The 14,755-nt window shown below is 36.6% G+C and overlaps 3 protein-coding genes across 3 annotated transcripts in view; 1 reads left to right on the top strand and 2 right to left on the bottom strand.

Moving 5' to 3' along the window:
* The window catches only part of LOC136838147 (repetin-like), a 42,578-nt gene extending 38,659 nt beyond the window's left edge, over nt 1-3,919 (bottom strand). Inside the window, 1 exon segment of the mRNA XM_067102998.1 lies at nt 3,850-3,919. Within this exon segment, the coding sequence (XP_066959099.1) occupies nt 3,850-3,919 (70 nt within the window).
* Nucleotides 1-14,755, bottom strand: part of LOC136838168 (uncharacterized) — an 864,161-nt gene that overhangs the window by 402,910 nt on the left and 446,496 nt on the right. The window lies entirely within an intron of this gene.
* LOC136838146 (zinc finger protein 845-like) overlaps nt 1-14,755 on the top strand; it is an 83,589-nt gene that overhangs the window by 11,560 nt on the left and 57,274 nt on the right. Inside the window, exon 3 of the mRNA XM_067102996.1 lies at nt 5,286-6,301. Coding sequence (XP_066959097.1) covers nt 5,341-6,301 — 961 coding nt within the window. The 5' untranslated portion in view covers nt 5,286-5,340. The remainder of the gene's footprint in view (nt 1-5,285; nt 6,302-14,755) is intronic.

The raw sequence follows: 14,755 nt of genomic DNA, 5'->3' as shown, positions 1-14,755 counted from the left end.
ACTAATATTGTAATACTTACCTGAACACCTGAATGATTCCCACCCTCCTCCCCACTTCAATTTGAATAGTGGATAACGCAATTGGGGATCTCGGCCTCACTCGGCCGGGACTTGCAGCAGTGTTGCCAACGGTACTTCAGGTAACTCATTTGACAAGATTTTCCTGTAAGCGTTGGTAACGCTGACAGTTTATTACCCACTTAGTGGGTAAAAGCTATGGGGATGTAGTTCGGGCTGGTCAGTGACCAGGGCTAATTCAGGTGTTCAGGTTAGTATTGCAATATTAGTTTTATTATGAAAACTTCATTTTTTTGAGGTCTTTTATGCCACTAAGCCAGCTCCTGCTTCTTTTTCGTGTTGGCTAGTTTGGTTCGATCGGGTTAGACAGGCTTTGGAGGAGGCGGACAGTCGTATAGCGTCGGTAGTGGCTTCAAATAGACAGGACTTTTCTCTTCTCTCTCCTCATAAGACGATTTACGCAGTGTGAGGTAACCCTTTGGCAGGTGTCAGGTTGCCACTCAACGAATCGGTCTAGGTCTCCGGCGTCGTCTCGGCTCGCAGAGACTTCTCTTAGGGAAGCAGGTGCTATGGAGGATGTGTTGCGCAATCAGACTGAGGCTCTTGTGCACTCTCTTTGGATGCTGTCAGGTTTACTATAATGGGGTTCTCAAAGAGTGATGGCTACGTCGCTTCGGATCTGGGGCTGTTTGACAGCCTAATAAATTTGTCTTGATGGTTGTGGCGCACCAGGTGGATGCCTTGGCTTTGTCTACGATGCTTGGAGCAGAAGAGTCGAAATTTCTATCTTGGTCATTTTCCCCCTTGTTATCCAGACGTTCATAAGAGGGATTGCTTAGAACACCTTTAGCCTTAACTAATTCTTTGTTCAAGGATGATGACGTAGCCAGTATGACGAACTTTGTTGCTTCTAACTCATGTCTCCAGTGTCGGCAATTATGCATCGTCGAGGGTACAGAATGTTGAGGTATCTAGATGTTTGGTTGATCCTTGCCTCCTCTCTAGAGGAGCCAGTAAGGGCGAGGGAATTCTTATTGAATCTATGCAGGATACTAGGAATTCGTCTAACTTTACCAAGAGTTGCCTAGTTGCAACACAATCTATAACCTATTCAGGTAGGAGGATTCTCTCTCTTCCTTTGAGGATTCTCCCAACCCTGGAGAGGACCCAGTCAGCCTTCAGCAGGTAGAGGTGTTCCTGTCCAACAGGGAATGGCTGGTACCAGCTTGGAGAAGCCTCTTAGGGATGTCTCTCTCTCTCTCTTTTAATTCAGGGTCTTGCCTCCGGATGCGTTCTCTTCAGGTATGTCTCAGGAATCACTGGGACTTCTGCAACGAGAACACAGTTATAGTCTGGAGTGATTCTTACCTGTTGGTGGTCAGAAGAAGTGCATCTGACACCGGGAAGGTTTATCGACTACTCTCTTCCCGACGTTCATCTGCACACCGATGCCTCAGATCAAGGTTGGGAAGCAACCTTGGAGGAAACCCAGGCTTCGGGCCTCTGGAGGGGTCGGGAGCAAGAGGAGTCGATAAATCTTGGGGAAATCAAGGCTGAAAAGGAAGCCCTCAGTTGTTTTCAGTCCTAGTGCGCAACAGAGTAGTGGCTATGTTTAGCGACAACGTAACTGCTGTGCCGTATCTGAAGAACTCAGAGAGTCCTGAGAGGGTGCAAAGAACGGAAAATGCCTTTTCTTCCCCAATTTGTATCGGGGAGTCTCAACGTACTGGCTGATTCATTAAGTCGCTCCCGTCAGGTATTGGGGGGAGAGTGGACTTTGGCTCGGGAAGTAATATGTCAGATTCTCTGGAAGTGGCCAGCAACTGTGGACTTATTTGTGACGTGATTAAACCATCATTTTCCGGTTTATTTTTCACCATTGGTGGACCCCATGTCGATAGGCACCGATGCGATGTTACAAATTGGAATCACATGCAGATGTATGCTTTTCCTCCATCCGGTCTCATTCATCAGATAATAAGGAAATTGCGGGAGAGTATCAAGACATCTATGACTGTAATAGCTCCTTGCTGGCCCCAATGCGCTTGGTTTCCGGAACTCCTAGAGCTCCTTATGGGAGTTCTGATGTCCCTACCCATGTGAAAGAACTTCTCAGACGACTGCATTCTCACCATTATCATCCAAACCCTTGCTTGCTGAACCTAGTTGCAGGGCGACTGTGGAGAGAGCAGCTAGAGAGTGCGGACTCCCCAAAGCTGTGGCTAGATAGCTTTCTTTCAGCTTAAGAAAGTCAACCTGTAAGCCTTACCAGGTTCAGCTGGACAAGGTATAGAAGTTGGAATCGTAAGGAAGGTCATTCCATCTTTAGACCTTCCATAGCCAAAATAGCTGATTTTGTTTTATTACTTTGGGAAGTCAAGGGTCTTTCGTATTTGGCTACTGCTGACTACCGCTCAACGCTTAGCGGTACATTTAGTTTCCACCTTCCTGAGATCTCTAGTAGAAAGATAATTGATGATTTATTACGTTCTTTTAAGATTGAATGTCCTGTCTTGCCGACATGGGCCTCTCCGTGGGACTTGTTGGAAGGACTTCAGTTTTTTTCTTGCGTTCCCCTGCCTTTGAACCCATTGAAGCTCTAACGTTAAGACAACTGCAGTTTCTAGGTTGGCTTCCTATGCGAGAAATGATATGTATTTGTCTTTCTTCTGGAATTTGTGGCGAAGACGGAGTCAGAGGTTAACCCTCTGCCTCATTCGTTTAGGGTTCTTTATCTGCAAGTGTTCGTTACCGGTGATCCAGTGGAGATGTCTTTATGTGCGGTGTGAGCATTAAAGTCTATTTATCAAAGGTTGAGAAACTCCATCCGCTTCCGCATACACTTCTTGTCTCTCGGCGGAATCCTTCCCGTCCGCTGTCAAAGAATGCGATTAGTTACTTTCTGAGGGAGGTGATTTCCCAGGCTTCTCAGGGTTCTTCTTCTTCGTCTTCAGCTCTGTATTTCCCCAAGCGCACAGTATTTGGAGTATGTCCACTTCATCTTCCTTTCCAAAGAATTATTCAGTGTCTTCTATTCTTCTATTCTGGAGGCAGCTACTTGGAAGTCCGTCTCAGTGTTTACTTCCTTGTACTTAAGAGACGTTCAGTTTGCCTCATCGGAGGGTTATTCTCTTAGTCCACGTGTAGCGGTGAAGTCTATTATCTAGGGTACGTTCATTTAGCTGAGGTGGTATTCACTCAGTGTGGAGTTCTTAGGTTAACCAGATAGAGGAATTCCTTTTAGTCTTTAGAATCTTAGGCAACAGTGATAGTATAATCACATGAACTGAGGTTTAGTACGTTTTTAGTATCATAGTCTTTGATAGTTTCCCTACGAGAGTCCAAGGGGGTGCTCTAGTAGGCTAGGCTCTTTCATCGGCACTGAGATGCTTCTTTGCTTGTCCGTCATCGGGCCTTATCTGCAACCTGGATGGCGGAGGGTCAGCGGCTCGGCACACTGCTTCATTCCCCTCCATACATGAGAAGCTCTGAATAGCCACATGGGAGGTTCATCGTACTCCTCCGTACACGAGAGGTTCTGAAGAACCACATGGGAGGTCGACAGACCGAGACAGTACTGACCTGACTGACGATCAAAGTACTCTCCAGCATGTCTCTTCACCAAAAGCATCGATTGAGATGGTGAGTGTATAACTAAATAGATATCCTATGCAGAGCAGATTGGTGAGCTGCGGTTGTAAAAAGGGGGCGTGCCGCAAACTTAGATGGGTCTCCCGGAGGGACAGCGGCTCTGCACTCTGCTTCATTCTCCTCCATACATGAGAGGTTCTGAAGAGCCACATGGGAGGTTGACGGACTTAGAGTACTGACCTGACTGTCGATCAAAGTACTCTCCAACATGTCCCTCCACCAAAAGCATTGACTGATATGGTGAGTGCATGACTAAACAGATATCCTGTGCAGAGCAGATTTGTGAGCTACCATCTCTTCGATTGTCAAAAAGGGCATGCAATAGAATTGATCCCTCCTCCTCTAAATGTTGTTAATCGGGCAAATTCAGGTGTTAAGGGAGTGTATTGCAATATGAAGTTTTCTTAATAAAACTAATATTGTAATACTTACCTGAACACCTGAATGATTCCCACCCTCCTTTCCCCACATCAGTTTGAACTTGAATAAAACAATTGACGAAGGTGGGCGTGTCAGTGTCGTCAACCATTTGTTATGGTAGCTCAAGTGACAAGATTTTGCCCGCAGCGTTGGTGACGCTGGCTGTTAAAATTCCCACAAGTGGGATTTGTAATTGAGAGTTGTTTGGGCTAGTTGGATTAAGGGCGAATTCAGGTGTTCAGGTAAGTATTACAATATTAGTTTTATTATGAAAACTTCATTCTTTGACCATAGTGAATTTGAGAACTCTTACAGGAGATAAACCATTTACTTGCCTCATATGCCAAAGAAGCTTTACCCTTTCAAGACATCTCTGAGTCCCCATGAAAACTCATACAGGAGAGAAACCATTCACTTGCTCTTTATATCAAAGTAGTTTTCTCATTCTGAAAGTCTCAAAATAAACATCAGACATCATACTGGAGAGAAGCCATTCACTTCTTCTGATTGTCCAAAAAGTTATACACGTTTGAATAGCCTGAAATTACACATGAAAATTCATAGTGGAGAGACTGTGGCCTTTCACAAGCACTGAATGCCCAAAAGGTTTTTATCATTCCTCTCCTCTCAAAGTACAAATGAGAACCCATACTGGAGAGAAGCAGCCATTCACCTAGCCAAAGGAGTTTTTCTCCATCCCATGCTCTTAAAAGGCACATGGAAAGTCATACTAGATAGAAATGATTTATATGCACTGGGTGTTCAAGTAGCCTTTTCATTAAAACCACCTTAACATTCACATGCAGTTTGTATAAGCAGAAGATCATTCTTCTACAGATAGGTTTATAATACTCCCAACTCATGAAGGAAAGATGCTGTTCATTTGATTGTCAAAATTAGAGTAAGTTGGGAATTTGTGGTAAAGGCAGAAGCTCCTGATTGAATGTCAACCAACTTTGGCCTGAATAAAATTGATTCCAAACAGAATCCAGGGTTGCCATTTTATTTCTTTTGAAACAAATTGTGTCCAGATGATCATTGCATTGTGATATTTGTTTTCCCAGAGGATGCTTATTTTAGAGTTGAAATAAGCACATACTCTAAAACATGAAATTATTTTGAATTTCCAATTCTGTTTTTTTTATGAATGGTGCTATTCAGAACATGTTTTTCTCAGATTTTTTATTTTATTTCAGAGGATTCCAAACAGGAAAATTTCAAGAGATCCTAACTACGATTTGAGTATTGTAAATGGAACATCCCGTGGAAATGCCATTAATCAAAGAAGAGATGCAGAATTTGGAGGATCTTCCTGAAAACACAGATGAAGACTCTCTATTTGCAGATCCCTTCTTAGAAGTCAAGGCAGAACCAGAATTTTTCGACCATAGTGAATTTGATGTGAGCTGTTCATCCCAATCTGTTAAGTATGAGGACACCTATCCAAGCTGTGATGGTGAAAGTGGAAGGATCTGTATCGCAGAGGAAAATAGACATTTGGTTAGAACAAAAGAATTTTCGAAGAGAAGCAACACAGCAGGGAAGCAAATAACTTGTGCTGAATGCCAAAGCACATTTTCACATGTTTGCCAAATGAAAACCCACATGAGAACTCATACAGGAGAGAAACCTTACACTTGCTCTACATGTCAAAGAAGATTTTCTCATCAACGTGATCTCAGAACACACATGAGAACTCATACAGGAGAGAAACCATTCACTTGTTCTATATGCCATAGAAGTTTTACTCTTCAAGGTACTCTCAAAACACACATGAGAACTCATACAGGAGAGAAACCTTATACTTGCTCTATATGTCAAAGAAGATTTTCTCGTCAAAGTTATATGAAAACACACATGAGAACTCATACAGGAGAGAAACCATTTACTTGCTTAATATGTCAAAGAAGTTTTACTTTTCGAATTCAACTCAGAACACACATGAGAACTCATACAGGAGAGAAACCTTATACTTGCTCAATATGCCATAGAAGTTTTTCTCGTCAAAATGATCTCAAAAAACATGTGAGAACTCATACAGGAGAGAAACCTTATACTTGTTCTATATGTCAAAGAAGCTTTTCTCGTCAAAGTGATCTCAAAAGACACGTGAGAACTCATACGGGAGAGAAACCTTATACTTGCTCTATATGTCAAAGAAGTTTTTCTCAACAATGTCAACTCAAAAGACACATGAGAACTCACACAGGATAGAAACCATATACTTGCTCTATATGTCAAAGAAGATTTTCTCAATCAAGTCATCTCAACTCACACAAGAATTCACACGAGACAGAAACTGTATACTTAATCTTTGTCCAGGTAGTTTTTCTAATTCTGAAATTCTCAAAGTACACACTGGAAATCACTGTGGAGAGGACATTCTCCAGTCCTAATGTCAAAAATGTTGGACAATTTCAAGTACTTTGAGATTACTCATGAAAATCCATAATATTTAGAGGACAATTTAATGTACTGAATGCCAAAAAGCTTTTTAGTATTCCTCTGCTCTCAAAAACATGTGAACCCATATACGAGAGAAGCCATTCACGTCTCATGAGTGCTAAAGGAGATACTGTGAATCAAGGTGTCTCAAAAGGTGTGTGAAAACTCAGACTAGAAAGAAGTCATATACACTATATGCACTTGGTCCCCAAGAGTTTTTTTCATTAGGTCCATCTTAGAATGAATGTGTTTACTCGGAAGAAATATGTCATTCTTCCACATGATGTTCAAGCAGTTTTTCTCTTGTAGATTCATAACATATGTGAGAAGTCACAGAGGACAGAAATTGTTCTTTTACACTGTGTTATATTTTTGTCTTGTACAGGTTGACCATCACTAATCCGGCAATCAGTAGTCTGGAACAATCAGTAATCCGGCACAAATTTCGGCTAGAGTAATTTCTAATGTTTCCGCATTAATTTTCAAATCTCCCGGGTCGCTGCGCTAACTCGCTCGCCGGCCGCTTCGATTGGGTGGCGCAGTGTGCTGCATCAACAAACTGGTAGCCTTGCCTACATTATACTGAACTCTATTCACATATTAACAGTATTATACAAACATCAACATAACAAATGTGCATCTTTTTCATGGATCTTTTAAAAAGTTATGCTTTACTACATTGTTTCTAATTGCGTACATTCTCATATTGCTTTTGTATTATAAATTGCGATCAATGTTTTGTTTTGGGAATCGATATCGCAGTGTTTATTTCGCCGCATTTAACAAAGTTCAAAGCGCTTTTCTTGCTTCTAGTTAGCGTAAATGAATATGGATACTTTATTTATTTGGGACAAGGATATTTTTCGTTATGCGAAGTGTTTTTAAGTCGAAATATAACTTAAATACGTCTCGTTGTGAAATTAATTTAGCTATTTTTTTCGTTAATATATGATGTTCGCGGGAATTGCGGCTGGCCATTTTGGGGCATGTTTGTTTTGTGTAGAAAAAGTCAAGATTCTGTTCGCTATTTTCTCTTGATTTCATCATAATACGAGCTTTATGTATTTATCTTTTATTGGCATGAAAACAGTAGTAATTTGTATTCTTTCATGCCCAGCAGTTTTGATTAAAATACATTCTCTCCAGTTTTATTTACGGTCGAGTTTCATCCATGTTGCCGATGCACGATAATTTATAGTCATTAGCAGTTTGAACATTGTTTTCTCAGCTTCAGCTACAACTTGCAGCTTAAGTTACTGTAGCAGTATATTTCCCTGTTGATCTTTTCTCCAAAGCGAATAAGGGTATAATGTAAAAAATATATCAGTCCTATTGTACAGTACTTAACGTCATTTGTAACATAACTACAGTGATTGTGTATTACCGTACGATGGTTGAAATACAAGCAAAACAGTTGTTATCCGATACGATTATTAGCAAAAGAACAGTTTCCTGTTCGGTTGTTTATGGCTGTACGCATTTACCCAAGAGTATAATGTTACTAACAATACTTTTATCATTCTCTTTTACTTTTTTAACTAGCAGATGGAATAAAGAGATGGAAGAAAAGAAGTTGGTCTGTTGTAAGTTGGTCTCTCTCGCTGCCTGCGCGAAATCTAAAAATATTTCCTAAATATTTTCGTATCGGTATTAATTGCTAACCCCATCGTAAACTCGAAACATCGCAAGTCGAATTATCGTAACTCGAGCACTACCTGTATTTGATAATTGTCTTTTCTTTATTAACCAACTTGTACTGATTTATGGGATATTTTAATTCTAAGATGAGGTGCTTAGCTACGGGGTTTCGTGTATTCTAGCCTAATAAATGGCTAATCCGGCAAAATGACTAATCCGGCACCCTCCAGGTCCCAATGATGCTGGATTAGTGATGGTCAACCTGTAATCTCCAAATCACAGTCATTTGTTCTGAATGCCAAAATAGTGTTTTCAAGTGTCAAAATGCACAAGCAAAGCCATTCGTCAGAGGTGATGTTCAGTTGTACTGACAGATTTGTTAAGGTTTGCATTCCAAAGTAAGTTGGTGTGGGTATGGAAATAATTATTATGAACTTATCTGCAAAATCTATAAAAAAAAGCAACAGCAGCCTAAGGGACTATAAAGAGTAAAATCCTTATTTATATTTTTAGGATCCAGTTAGTTTTTACAGGGAAGTTATTCTGATTCTGTGTTGTAGATGGTGCTGTTGAGAGGGTTTTTTCACTCTTTTTTTTATATATTTTATTTCTGAGTATCCCAAACCGAGGAAAATTTGATCAGATCCTAACTTGGATTGAGTATTGTACGTAGAACCTCTTGTGAAAGTGGAAGATGAAAAATCGATATCATTGCTCTTTTTGTATGATTTCTAGATTAAAGAATTAGTTTTGTCATTGGCTGACATGAATTTTTCTTCCTTTTGTTATTAGGCATTCTGACTATTACTGTTTTCTGTTTGAAGCTGACCAGTCAGAAGTGTGGAACCAGTACTTGCTTTGCTAATGGCTAAAGTACTGTATCATTCTGATTAGATTAAACCTCTTTTTTTTAGTTTATTTCAATGTATAAACTTGAAAAATATTTATGAATATATAAAAATAGTTTATATATAAATAAAATCTTTCATTTAACCTCATTAAAACTTGAATAATACCTGAATAATATTGTACACTAACCAAAGTTCTGTGTGATGGCCAACCAGAGGAAGAGCACAAAGACCATTGGGAGGTAATACTGCTTTCTTCACTCTTGTCTCCTTGTGGCACCAACTCTGTCATGACGCTTGTGGACAACTGAGGTGGGCCCCCTCTGCTCATAATGGGACTGGTATATGTGTGATGGTCATCCCCTATACAGTCATCAACCATCCGCTTGCAGCTGTCACTCGCCCTGTGGTGCTGGGGTTTCCCTGGTTCTCCCAGGAGTTTCTGAAGGTACTTTGGTGGTCCCTTGGTACACATAGCACTTGAAGTGTCCTCTGTTAGTCTTGGAACCATTTTGGGGCTGCTTTGGAAATTCTCTTGTATTAGTTTTTTTAGTTGGATTGATTCTTTTGTTATTATTTGTAGTCAGTTGTAACATTTCTTTCATCCTGACCAGTTCTCAGTAGTGGCCTATTCCCCATCATGACCTGTAAGGTTTGAGGGAGTCCAGCCCCTGATGGTCTGGTTCAGAAGGCAGCGTCCTTTGTAATGTCATTATGTACCCTTGGAATTCACCCTAATTTAAAAGCCCCAGGTTCCCACTGTGGCTCCTCTAGTATCGTTAGTTAAGTGGGGCCATTGTAATGGATTATATGAGTAGTATTTCCTGGAGAAATAAACATCAAATTCTTCAAAATCAAATCAAGATTCAGCAGGAAAACCACTTTGAGAAATATGATTGATCTCATGAATATCTACAAAAGACTTTTGTAATGCCAGTAATATTGAAAGTACTCTCTGCCGACTCTCGGAGTCAATGACATTATCATCTTTGGGTGACAGACCACTGACAGGTGGTCTCTCGTTAATCAGTTTTTCGTAAGTTGTATTTCAACAGAGATCTTGGGACTTTGACAACTGACCCTGATCTTCTTCTCCTGCCAAGATTTACTCTGTTTACAGAATAGCAGCACCAGTATGCAGTCAATGTGCTTTGCTGTCGAGCATTGATGTTCCAGATGCCCTTTTTCCTCACACCGTTGGACTGGATGGGTCAGCCTTCCTGGGCGTTGTGCAAATGGTGCTCAAAAGTTCTAGGGAAGATGCAACGCGTTACTACCCTAATACAATTCAACTTGTATTTTATCTATTCACTAATTTGTTGATTTATTTTTTTATTTCTAATAACTGATCTGTTCTTTCTGTATTTCCTGTTAATTTCTGTCACTTCTTTCAAACGAACACTAATATTCTTTGGAAGCTTCTCGAATTTCAACTCAGTTGCCTCTTTTGTGGGTTTGTTCCTTTTGAATAGGCTTCATTTCTTGAATAGTAATAATAATAATAATAATAATAATAATAATAATAATGATAACAATGACATTGTATGATGGATATTCTTGTCTAGCCTTTTGCTATGGCTGGTTATAACAAGCCTTTGAGTCACACTTTTATCTGCGATGCAGCAACGGCATAAGTCAAAGTAATGTTTTGTATCAGCTAAACCAACACTAAGGAGGGAATGTTTGAATGTTTTGTATCTATGTATCACATTTTTTGTGTGTATTTTGAAGCTTTAGATTGTTGTGTACCAATGTTAAGTTTGTATTTGAAAGAAGTATCCACTTGCTTGTGTTATTTTCTGCTTGACATCGTGTTGCTAAATTTGTCTTTCCTTTGCTAATTGTGTACGAGGTAGTATTAGTATACAGATTCTTTCAGTCACTGGCAATACAAGAAAGAACAGCCATGTGTATAGACATACAAAACACTAAAGCATAACTGACATTGTTTATGTTAAGATGTGCCCGTATATCAGTAAAGACCTATCATTTGTTAGCAAAATTTTTTCCGCTTCTGTTTCAGGTCCATCGGCTACGTTCGCAAGGAGAAACCGATGAGATGTCTCGTTAATCCTCAAGAGAACAAAGTCTGGGACTTTGAAATGACGCACAAGGTGTTGGACTCGCACTTTGTGTTCTGGCAGTTGCCGCTGTCCATCTCCTCTCTCAACATTGATGTTGGATGACAGCAAGATGCACTGGATGGATTTGGCTTTGTGCCATCAATGAAAGTGCTTAGATCATGTACTAGGTAGATGTCACCGCTTGGTCCTCCTTCTATTTCGTCACATAATCATCATTATTTTGATAATGATTTGTGTCATTATGATGATAATGAGTGTGTTGAGGAATGGTTAGTCTCAGAAAAGAAGATATGGATGTCGAAGAACTGACAAGGTGTGTTGAGGAATGATTAGTCTTAGAAAAGAAGTTGTTCCGACACAGTGTGCAAACCCTCGGTCCTTTACATTAGGGATTGCTTTCAGGCATAGGCTGGAAACGGCCACTGAACTCCAAACAAGGTGGTTAGGCAGTTAACTTGTAAGGACTGGGGTATGAGCGACATACTGGCTGGGTGTTAACTGGTTTATTGTTGTTCCTTACTGAGATAAATGTTCAGAATCTTCGAAGATGTTATTGCCATCGTGGAATGGTAATTGTTCTTTTCACACAGACAGGTAAAACAGAGATATATTTCAGACATCTGTGTTTGTGGGAGACAAACAGATGGCGATATCATTATGACATGATTAACATACAGTGATGAAACCCTACATCAGTGGAAAGGCCAGTCGAAATTCTACATATGGCCAGTTGCCCATCAAGACAGATTAATGGATACAATGCGTAGCATAATATATGTGAAATGGAGTGTTGTTTGGTCTTCACAAACAGAAACACATGGAACAGTTTGATACAGAAGATTCGTTTGGAACATTATGAGTACATGATTAGAATGCTTGCATGGCAATGCAAGTAGTGGTGATTGGGGGACAGTTGGGACAACAATGCCTCTCAGGACGGAAATATTGTATGGTTGAAATCGCGTTCCTGTAGAGAAAGAAAACGAGACGCTGGCTTTGTCCTGTCCACTTCGATGATGACGATTGACGAACACACGAACACACACGTGTTTGGAAGAGGCAGCGTTGGGGCTCTTACAAACTACTGCCCGGGAGGCGGGAGTACTGCATGCCTGGATGTAAACATTCTAATTTGCTTTCAGCCATCGTGGAATGCGGACATTGTTCTTTGCTCTCTGCCTGACTGCCCTTTTTCACCCCTTTTGGTGGGAAAATTCCTTGTTTTTCTTTTCATTATGAATGTGGATAAACCTTCTAAACCCTCCTATCCCCAGCGTCGACACGGACCCGCACACCCTCTGCCCATCTTGCAGGGAACATGTGTGTTCGCGCGATGCTCCTTGTAGTGAGTGTTGTTCCTGGTCTCCCGAGCAATGGAAGAGGTTTGAAGGGAGGACTCCCCCTCCCCTTCCTCATTCGTTTCATCGGGTGTGGAAGGCGTGGGGGGACTGGTCAGGACATCCTCTGTTGCTCTTCTCGTGCTCAATTTTTCCCCAAGAACGAGCGGAGACTTCCCAGCTTCCCTCTCTCTCAGCCTAGCTTATTGACTGACTCGCTCCCCATGCCTTCGACCGTGGCTCGGCCCGGCCTGGCTGCTCGCGCGCCACCCGTGCCTTCATTCCCAGCTCCTCCTCTGTGTGTTCCTGGCTGCCGCGCGGATGTTCCCGCCCCGGTAACTGCTGGCCCGAGCACCGCCTACGCTGCCCGGGTTGCACCTGCTGCTGTGGCTCCCTGGCTGCTCCTGCATGGTTTGGGGACTTAACGACGATCCTTTATCTTATTTATTTATTTATTTATTTATTTATTTATTTATTTTCCATTTGTTTATTTATTTTTATTCATATATTTACTTTTTGTTAATATATTCATTTTTTTATTTTTATTTACTTATTTATTTTAATTAATTTATTTTAATATTTATTCATTTATTTTTAGTTAAATATTTTTATTCATTTATTTTTTATTTATTTTTATTTATTTATTTATTTTCAATTTATTTTTTATTTATATATATTTATTTATTTATTTTTATTCATTTTTATTTATTTATTTTTATTAATTTGTTTTCAACTGATTAAATTTATTCATTTATTTTTCATTTATTTTTATTTATTTATTTATTTTCAATTTATTTTTTATTTATATATATTTATTTATTTATTTTTATTCATTTTTATTTATTTATTTTTATTAATTTATTTTCAACTGATTAAATTTATTTATTTTTATTTATTTATTTTTTTAATTTTTTTTATTTCTATTTATTTTTTTTCATTTATTTTTATTAATTTATTTTTAATTAATCATTTTTATTTATTTATTTATTTTTATTCATTTCATTTATTTATATTAATTTATTTATTGTTATTTACTTTTATTTATTTATTTTTATTTATTTATTTTCAATTTATTAATTTCTATTTATTTTTATTTATTTATTTTTCGTTATATTTTATTTATTAATTTTATTTATTTATTTTAATTTATTTTTATTTATTTATTTTTGTTTATTTATTTTTATTTATTTATTAATTTTTATTTATTTATTTATTTTTATTTATTTATTTATTTATATTTATTTTTATATCTATTAGTTTTTTATTTTTATTCATTTATTTACTTTTAATTATTCATTTATTTTTATTTACTTTTATGTATTTTTATTTATTATTATTTTTTTATTTATTTTAATTTATTCTCATTTATTTTTATTTTTATTTTTATTTTTATTTTTTTATTTTTATTTCATTTTTTTTATTTATCTATTTTTATTTATTTATTTATTTATTTTTATTTTTTTATTTATTTTTATTTATTGATTTATTTTTTTATCTATTTATTTTTATTTATTATTTATTATTTAATTTTATTTATTTACATATTTTTATTTTTTTTCTTTTTTATTTATTTTTTTTTATTAATTTTTATTTATTTTTTTTTATTCATTTATATTCGTTTATTATTATACATTTATATTCATTTATTTATTTTCATTTATTTTTATTTATTTATTAATTTATTTATTTTTGTTCATTTGTTTTTTTATTTTTATATTTATTTTTATTTATCTATTTATTATTTTATTTTTATTTATTTTTCTAATTTATTTTTTATTTATTTATTTTCTATACATTTTTTTATTTATTTATTCATTTTCATTTATCTATTTATTTTATTTATTTATGTATTTATCTATTTTTTTATTTATTTATTTATTTTAAATTATTTATTTTTTATTTATTTTTTATTTATTTATTTTTATTTATATATTTCTTTTTATTTGTTTATTTATTTTTATTTCTTTTTTATTTTTTTTATTTATTTTTATTTATTTTTTTATTTTTATTTATCTGTTTATCATTCATTTATTTATTTTTATTTATTTGTTATTTTATATTTATTTTTATTTATTTATTTAATTTCATTTTTAATTTTTTTTATTTATTCTTTTTTTTATTTATTTCTATATTTTTATTTATTTGTTTATTTATTTATTTTTCATTATTCAATTATTACATTTATATTTATTTTTATTTATTTATATTCATTTAATTTTAGTTATTTATTTTTAGTTATTTATTAATTTTATTTCTTTAATTATTTTTCTTATTTTTTACTTATTTATTTTTTTTATTTATTTATTTTTATTAA

The sequence above is a fragment of the Macrobrachium rosenbergii genome, unplaced genomic scaffold (genome assembly GCF_040412425.1).
Source record: "Macrobrachium rosenbergii isolate ZJJX-2024 unplaced genomic scaffold, ASM4041242v1 171, whole genome shotgun sequence".
NCBI classification, from domain to species: Eukaryota; Metazoa; Arthropoda; class Malacostraca; order Decapoda; family Palaemonidae; genus Macrobrachium; species Macrobrachium rosenbergii.
Note: the sequence above shows the minus strand (reverse complement) of the source record. Positions and strands in the feature narration are given on the sequence as shown.